At 38.1% G+C, this 9619-nt stretch overlaps 1 protein-coding gene across 1 annotated transcript in view; it reads right to left on the reverse strand.

Annotated features, from left to right (window-relative positions):
* LOC139475041 (uncharacterized) overlaps positions 1-6184 on the reverse strand; it is a 63658-nt gene extending 57474 nt beyond the window's left edge. Inside the window, exons 1-3 of the mRNA XM_071258263.1 lie at positions 6096-6184; positions 3196-3344; positions 2099-2183 (exon numbers count right to left, since the gene is read on the reverse strand). Of these exons, the coding sequence (XP_071114364.1) occupies positions 2099-2183; positions 3196-3333 (223 nt within the window). The 5' untranslated portion in view covers positions 3334-3344; positions 6096-6184. The remainder of the gene's footprint in view (positions 1-2098; positions 2184-3195; positions 3345-6095) is intronic.
* Positions 6185-9619: the final 3435 nt, after the last annotated feature.

Consider the following 9619-nt stretch of genomic DNA (forward strand, 5'->3'; position numbering starts at 1 on the left):
CATTTTATGCACAGGTGGATATTTACGGACTTTTCTCACAATCTTCACATCCATTATCTGTACCTTTTCTCACAATACTGATTATCATATCTCTCCCACTTTTGGATGCGATCATTCAGCCATCGGGCTTATCTGTGTTGCCCAGTTACATCTATGGGGAACAACTCACTAGACACTCCCCTCTCAAAAATAATGTTGTCCAATATTAGGGCAGGAGTATGGTCAATCTATTCCCAATCGGACATGTTTTACCTATCTCTTGAGATCTACAACGGGTACCCGGGTAGGGTCGGGTAATAAGGAGGTGGGTACCTGGGTAGTTAAATTGGGACTCGTCCCAGCCCTATCCAATAAACGTCATCAACTTGCGAGCACATGCTTCGAATCTACAGAAATGACATCATGGTAGAACAATGTTTTATCGTGAAATATGCCACACTTTGTTCTTCATTGTTCTCTACAAATTATGGCGTAGCTATCTTATATAAATATATAAGTTACTGATAACAGAGATGGACATTGTGACCTCAATCCTCAAGCAAAGCTATGGTAGCATTCAGGGCATTTAATATAATAAAGTCAGGACATAATACACTGGACAATCAATGACGTTCTGATCATGGTCAAAACGGTTCAAGGCAAGTAACTACATCAAGTGAGCGAGTAAGTGAGTTGGGCTTAACGCCGCTTTTAACATTATTCCAGTTATATCACGGCGTGAGGCTTAATGTGTGAGGAAATCCTGAAGCGATGCAGGTCTCAAACGTTTACCACTTCGGTGAAATCCACGAGCACTGGTATGGTGCTGACAAACCTAGAAACATAATTGGGGCGAACCGGGATTCGAACCCACAATCATAGGTTTCTGGCGCGCCCAAGGGACGCAACTCTGCACAGGGAATCGCAGCGCCTTAGACGACTGGGCCACCCGTGCCCCCTAACTACATCAACAAAGTAATACATAGACATGATAGAAACACAAGGGTTTATCTTGGTCAGTCTAAGAGTGACTCCTTTCAGGAGCTAGGGGATATAATAGGTAAAACTAGAAGCCAATTCGAAATTTTATGAGGGAACAATGATGATTTTCTATTTTACGCTTCTATGACACACAGTTATCATGTTTTGACCATCAGCTCCCTTGATGTGCAGAGTTGCATCCCTTGGCTGTCAGGATCCATATGTCCCAGGCCACTTGTGATCGAGAGGAGGATCTAACTGCCCTGGGCTGGCAAGCGAATTAGGAATTAAAAAAAACCCTTCCAAATTGACAATTTGTGAAAAGTCATTACTTTCTGAAATTAAGATAAATGGTGGTATTCGGTCCTGTGTACACTGCATAGGCCACAAATCAAGTGAAGTTTAGCAACATTAATTGCGGAGACTAGTTGGATGGGTGCCGGAGATTAGTTGGATGGGTGCCAGAGACTAGTTGGATGGCTGCCAGAGACTAGTTGGATGGGTGCCAGAGACTAGTTGGATGGGTGCCACGTTTCGGCAGCTTGGCTCCTGAGAGTTTCTAGGGCTTCTGTCCTGCCCCACACTGAAGCACATGTAGAATATACAGTATCTTCTTGGCAAGTGACTTTGTTCGAAATCTGCCTCTGTTCACCCTGCAGTGAATGGGTACCCGGTAGGAAAAGATGGTCATTTGTACTTTCCAGTGCCGTACAGGCCGCTTGGGTGGTAAAATCCCCAGGGGGCTGAGTATGAAATTCAAGCGCACACTGATCCATCGACTGGGTAATAAGAATGTAGTGTCATAAAAACTCACTTGGTGAAAGGAATCTGGCATATTATAAATGGATTTATTACTATTTTATTAAGATGTATTTTAAAATTGTAGTCATTAATATTAAATGCAATAAACCCTAAGAGCTAAAACCCTTTCTTTTGTTCAATTAGTTCTAACTTTTCAGTGAAAACGTTCCTTTCGCCAAAAAAAAAACACTGGTTATAATCACAATAATCTGAAATTGGAAATTTGGGATTTTTTTATGACATTTGGTGTAGAACTGGGGCTGAATACCAAATGGTTAGAAAGCCTAGATAAATCCCTGTGAGTTCAATTACAATAATGAATGCCATAAATACGAACTCTGTATTTGGGTAAGATAATTTTCCAGCTTGTTGAGAGAAGTCCTCAGAGTCTTGTCAACATCTGCTGGGGAACTGGACAGAGTCTGAAATGATTGAGATGTACAACAATGAATGGGTTGAGCACAATGGGTACGAAGCAGAAAAACTAAAAACCATATAATCAGGGCAAATCTAGATATTTGAATACACTATCATGAGATTCTTATAATAACAAAAAGGTTTTGCATTACATGCAAAAAAAGAAGCAGCGCCATCCCCGACTTTTCCTGAATGCCCTAAAACTTTCCCCTAACAGAAAAATGTATCATGAACCATTTTAACTTTATGTCAGGTGACAGCTGACCTCACAATGTGTTACGACTTGGAAACAACTAGCCTCCAGCTACCTTAATAACAAATCAGAATGTTCATCAGTTGACCCCGAGTGACCTTGACCTTATAATTAAAATTTATGAAATTAGAGATTATGTCTACAAAGTTTATGACGTTCCCTTCATAAATACTCAAGTTATCGTGTACACAGTCATTTTATGCCTATTTTATACCAAGTGACCTTGACCTTCAATGTCAACCAATCGTAAGTCAGAAAAGTTCCCAAGGGAGGTATATGAGAAGTCAGAAGTCTCTAACATCTGTCAGTGCATGGTTCAGAAAACCAATCGCGGCGGTGGCAAAGCTCAAAACCAAGGAAACACATTCTTAAACAACAAAATTTTCTATTTTAACACTATAAAGTTAAATTCAGGATCATCCCTTCCGTGTCAATTCAGAAAAATAAAGACTTTGGAGATACACAGAGAGACAGAACACTGACAATGTGTCATGTCATATGCTCACATGGATATTTGGTTCTGGAGAGTGAAAAGAAAATTATATTTCAGGGATTTTTTTGTTCTTGAAAAAATCTATAAGGCAATCTTGTTTCGAAGTTAGACATATTGTACATGTTGTATGCAATCGGAACATGTTTATAAGTTGCATTCACGAAATAAAAAAATTTCGTTTTCAGATTTCATGTTTTCCACTTTTAACTTCTGAAGGATCCGCAAAAAGATTACAAAAATCGTTCCCTTTGTTTTAACCCTGATGGATTACCATGAGAAGCTGGCAGACAGCCTTGTTGGACTGTACTTGTACTTGTGATGGCTGGAACTTGCCATCTTCACACCCCTCCAGGTACTGAACACATTTCCTGTATCTCCCACACAGAAAGTCCTCCAGTAGATCCACCATGGTGGATAGTGCTGAAACATCAACTTCACTGTGGTAGGGGAGCATCAAAAAGTGGACTGGCTGTTGAAAATGTGACATACCTGTTTTCTTAACAAATATTTAGATTGTGAGTAGAGCTTTCTTGGCCTGAGCAAGAAGCGTTTTGCAGGCCATTGACTAATTTAACTGTGATAAAACATTAAACCTAAATATTTATAATAGGAAACAACTCTCATATTTACATTCCGAAACATTTCTAAATACAACTATATTTGACATGTCTAGGTTAAGCTCTAGCCCCAAAGTGTAACAAAACTGCTGTAGAGTGTTCAGTTGCTTTTGTAGGCCATTCACTGTATAAGAAAACATAACTATATCATCAGCAAATGAAAGAAAAAGTAGATCCTTAATACAAGTTAATACAAATACATCACTGCATTTCTTGTAAAAAGCATCAACAAGTTCATTTAGAAAGAAAATGAAAAATAGTGAACTGAGGACGCAGCCCTGTCGCACACACAGCTCGGGAAACCTGATATGGTATTAAACGTCTGTCTTACCACAGTTAGGTTCCACACATGCAGCAACTGACTCATACATTATGTACATGCTCTTTGAAATCTAAAATATTTTTCCATGACATCCTTTAGTATGTAACATATATAAAATTATGTTCCTATCTACAAGGTTGATCGCCTTCTTAAAGTCTATGAAGGCACAATAAAAATGGCCTTTGGGCCTACAGAGATAAAAAGAACACAGGGCTTGTAACATAAATATATTATCGGCTGATGAATAGCTGGGCCTAAACCTGGCTTGTGCTTCACCAAGTAATTCATTTAGTTCCACCCATGAATATAAATGATTTTCTATGCAAAGCAATACTTATTAAGGATACATTATCCCAGGTAAAGAAAAGTTTATTGTGTTATTAAAAGGGTAGTGGCTCAGGCAAATTGGCAGTCCTCGCTAAACTTAAGTAATTCAAAACAAACATTGTGAATCTGCTAATTCAATTTTATGATGTATCTCCATGTTAGAGTTAATGTTACCCTAATCATGCTGAGATAATGTCTCAGTTCAGGGGACATTTCTTTTCACAGTTTCTCACCTTTACCCTTGGGGCAATCCATTATAATGAGAAGGGGGTAACTTGATTACACTCGTCATGAGACAAATAATTGATCAGTTTGAAAATGATGGGAAATGATATACATAGCCAAACATAGTACATTATTAGGGATTAGCAATGTACATTTTACACAAGGTATACTCGGACCCCATGGTACCGCGGCATTCATCGTATCGCGGCATTTGTGATTTCCGATAGTTCACGCGGGACACGCCTCTTAGCGGCTGTCTATTAATGCAAATCAGTAGCCAGGAAGTGCTCACTTCGTAAACAATTTCAATTTCCTCGGAATGTTCCGTCTGCTGTAAGTAAGGAGTTATTAATCAGTTGATACATATTTCTGGCATCTGTTGTAATATTGCCTTACCCCCATCTATCAATGGCCAACCATATAACCCGCAGTTCCCCAAGTAAACTTTCTCTATCGACCTGAACTAGATCATCTGCATATTCATGGCGACTAATGAGGTAACGGAAGTTACGTAGTCCGCACATTTTTTCCCGCTCTGTGCCCAGAATCTATTGGGAGATCATAAGGGCCATAATGCCAAACTTAGAAATACGTTCTTCACTAGAAGTCAAAAGATAAATACATACTTTGGGCATACTAGGAGTGCTTTTTATACATTTATTGTTGACTTTTAACATTTTTCCATTTTGTGACAAATTATTGTCATCCAATTTTTTTTAAACAATCTTAAAATATCATTTCTGATATTTTGTTGTTGACTTACAAAAATATTTTTCTCTTACTTTTCGGTAAAAATGCATTGAATACCTATTGCTGATAACACATTTAGAATTTTACTTGTGCTGTCTTTGCACTTGTCTGGACAAATCACTGATGGCATGCATGATCATACCAAGTGGTTGGTAGAATTATGTCCTCTTTTTGTCCAATTCGGACCTCCATACACAACTTTTCTCTGTACCGCGATACGATGGAGTTCTCACCCTTGTCAAACAGAGCGCGAGGCCCGGCTTTTACTCGGAGCTACTAATGTGAATAATGAACTTTTATCAGTAAAATATGCATTGTTTGATAAAATGAATGATATCTGATACAGAGAACACGAATAATCATAAAGGTTAGTGAGTGCATTTTGTTCTGTTTAGCGTACATGACAAGTACCGCGATACCCCGAGGTTGCAGGCTACATACTACGGGTGCCAGTCAAAACAGATCAGCCGCTTTGGTCATAACGGGCCGGCCCATAGATACAATGTCCTAGCATAAATTGGACAAATACTCATGATATATATAAAGTGTATTTAGACAATCAACTATGATTTCATTCAATTTGTCTAGCATTTGGATATTCTGACAAATATTCGTCTACATAGTAAAATGTGTGTTTACGTAAATTCATACGATCACAGATGAAAGGAAGACCAATGAACTCATCTAGTGTCGTCTTTGACAGGCATATTGAAGTTGGATGAACATGAATAAATGACACATGATACATGAAGGAGCAAGAAGTAGCTCTGAAACGTCGTGACAAAGAAGAACCGAAGATGCTATCCAAAAAAGGGTCATGTATACATCTTCAGTTCTAGTGTCCCATTTAAAACACTTATTTTCAATGAACAAATGTCATTAAATGGATGATACCATAAATACACGATAGTATTACTTTGCAAGAGGTACCTATTGCATTGTCAGTTGACTGTCACGATTTGGAAGACGAAAAATCAATAACTCTCAAACAGCATGTTCAAAACACAAACTTTTGCCGCCATGATGATTCTTTTGCAAATCGCTTATAACATAAAAAAAACCCAATCCCGTTTGATATATAAGGTGTTATCAATTCAAACTTTGACAATAACTACTATGGGGCTACTATCGTACCGTACATAATTCATGGCTTACTAAATTGGAAATTGAAAGAGAAAAACCTATTTTGTAGGTGCTTAAGGGGCTATTTAGATGCTACTTACTCAAAACGATCAATATTCATCATTGAATCTTAATATTATTGCTTTTTTGTAATTAAAATAAAAAGATATATTAGTTCAAACATATTTTACTAATATGCATTTTTTTTTAAATGTGTATATGAAATATATTTTAATATAAATAGATGATATGCAATATGAAACTCTCTTGTGGAGTGTTGTTAAATATCTGTATGCTGGGAAATACTACAATCAACGGGAGACAACTGCCCATGTAATTCCAGCGGGAAGTTTGCATGGGATTGGTTGTGACGGAGGCAGGGAAATTTGTCGAAGAGAAAGAAGTGTTCGGAGACCAATAAACATGACAAGCACGAGAGAAAAGCATAAAATTACCAATACACTTGTGTGTCTGTTAAAGGCCATGGAAGGTGTAACGACGACAGTTGAATTAAGAAATGAAAATTCGGTACATGGCCAAATCTTGATGGTTAGCGGACAGATGCACTTGACTATGGCAAATGTCGTTTTTAGACCTGTCAAAGGACCCGAGCAAAGGTTCAGTGATTTCTTTGTTCAGGGCCATCAAATTCGCTTTGTTCACATACCTGATCATATAGATATCAGAAAGGCAATGGAGAAGATGCTTCTTACTCGACAGTCGGTGTTTTCTAACATATCTAAAGCAAAGGAACAGCGACAAATGGTGAAGGAGAAGATTGCACAGAAGAGGGAGATTCAAAGACAGAAACGGGAAGAGAGAGCCTTGAGGGAAGCTCCTCAAACTATTCAAACTGTCACCAGTAACAGAAGTGATGTGTAACTGTTAAGGAAATATGCAACATACATTCAAGGCATTATTGCAATCATAATACAAAGAAACAATATATGTTTAGTCCTTGTCTGAAACCACTACCAGAAATAGTGGATCTGCTCAAAGGAAATGCAATAACTGTCTATTGCTTTATCATATTAGACACTGTTTATTTTTTATTAAAAAATAGTTTTTGTTTGTTCTAATGTGTTACAATATCTTTAGTCTGTAAGTTAACATATGATGGTTAGGGTGCTGTGACATAGAGTGTTTAGTGAAGTATCAGGGTTTTACTTCGACATTGGTCATGACTGATGGATGAAATAACAAACCCTCATCACTGCTCTCGATGCGCTGCAGGTACAATAAGCATTATTGTGCATCCCACTTGACGCATTATATGTTTTTTCAGCGTCCATTCTCGTCATGTTGGCATACTGGACACATATTTGTGTGTTGCTTAAAACCCTGAAGTATTATTACTCTGTAGATCATATAATAGGGTGCAGGCTAAAACATCACTGATTTCGTCTGGCGTAAACGTAACCTTATGATTGCACGAAAGATTTGTGTAGTAGTATATGCCCAGATAGTACAACAACATTGGGCTGAGATTGTACACAACATTGGTCCAAGACTGGAAAACTTCATTGGACCTACAGCAGGCTAATGTTGGATAATAAACATCAGCCTAGCATTGGTCAATGATATCACTCCAGCCCCTCTTTTACAAAACCACCCTGAATCCCTCTCCAAACCTCCATGCAACACTATTCCCATGAAGTATTGTCAAGTATGTTATGGTTGCCATCGGCTGATTTGTAATTGAAAAACGCATTGTTGACCCAGCATAACCCACTTCATGACAAATTTTTTGTCAAAAGATGTAGTTTTTTTATATGATAAACTAAGCACAGCTACTGATGTCACCGATTTACCTCTCAGGTACCAACTAAAGGTCTCAGTTGAGTACAAAATGTCCGATTGGGAATTGTTTTACTGAAGCCCTGGCAAAACCTTTTTACATGTATAAAACAATCTGATCATGCATATACTGAAATTGACTGAAGCTTTTTCTTTTCTCAAACATATAAAAGTCAGAAGAAAAGCATGCATAGTATGAAAGAAATATGGAAATTAGCGACTTGTAGTGTAGCCATTGAGTTATTGTCATTAAACAGTATATCACAAGACAAAGCACAGGTCAGAGTAGTCCTATGGGTACCTGGGCTCTACAATTACAAATTAATTTTAATTTTACAGTTTCACATATTTAGAAATATGTAGATGGATTTCATATGTAATAGTGTGAAATATGGGTCAAACTTGTAACAAGCAACAGGGGTAGCTTATTTCTGAAGCTGTAATGCCAGAAGGTCCTGATAAATTTGTGGGCACAGTGGCCCAGTCGTCTAAGGCACAGCGATTCACTGTGCAGAGTTGTGTCCCTTGGGCATGCCAGAAACCTATGATTGTGAGTTCGAATCCCGGTTCACCCCGATTATGTTTCTAGGTTTGTCAGCACCTTACCCGTGCTCGTGGGTTTCACCAAAGTTATAAACCTCTGAGACCTGCATCACTTCGGGCTTTCCTCCCACATTAAGCGCCATGCTATAACTGGAATGTTAAAACTCACTCACTGATAAGTTTAGTTGTGCCTACCACTCAATGTAAAAGTGTTTAAGGAGATTAACATTTCACAATTTCATAACCAATTAGTGTTTACATGTGAAACTGTGAGTTTGATTTTATTTTTATCAAGTTTATTGTTAGTTTTTAAAACTAAAGTAAAGAAAAAGTAAGCTGCCGTTTTCAGTTCCCAATAGTAGCCGCCTTGTGAGGTACCATTTTCACCAATAAGTGTGGTTTCCACTTGGTGCCGATTAATTAAGCCTTAACACATGTAAAATAAAAAAGTAAGCTACAATAATTGGTGAGTTGCTACTCCAAATACCTTTTCAATATGCAAAATGGGAGGGCCAAAATATTTGAAACACTATCCCATTCAGCATGTTTAGCAATTTGCAATAAAAATGAGGTATGAGATTGTATGTCCAAAGACACATCTTTAACAAATGTATATTCTTTTCACCAGCGATGATTGAAAATGAGAGTATTTCACCAAGCCGGCAAGTGGTCATTGTCCTACTAGACAGTCACCATGGTTTTGTGGTAGAACGTCTGCCCAGAGAGCGAAAGGTCAGGGGTTCAATCCCCGGCCGCGTCATACCAAAAGACGTTAACAGATGGTACCTGTTGTTACCCTGCCTGGCACTTTGCATTAACGGGCTAAAACAAGGACTGGTTGACTCAAGAGTGTTGGTATAATGTGTAGGAGTGAATTATTCATGTTAAACTGTGGCATGGTATCTTAGTGGGAGAGCACTATAAAATTTGGCATTAGTCACTATACAAGTGCAATAATCTTAAACGAGACGTTAAACCCCATTTCACCTCAC

This window comes from Haliotis cracherodii, unplaced genomic scaffold (assembly GCF_022045235.1).
Source record: "Haliotis cracherodii isolate W230 unplaced genomic scaffold, xgHalCrac1.p SCAF_3, whole genome shotgun sequence".
Taxonomy (NCBI): Eukaryota; Metazoa; Mollusca; class Gastropoda; order Lepetellida; family Haliotidae; genus Haliotis; species Haliotis cracherodii.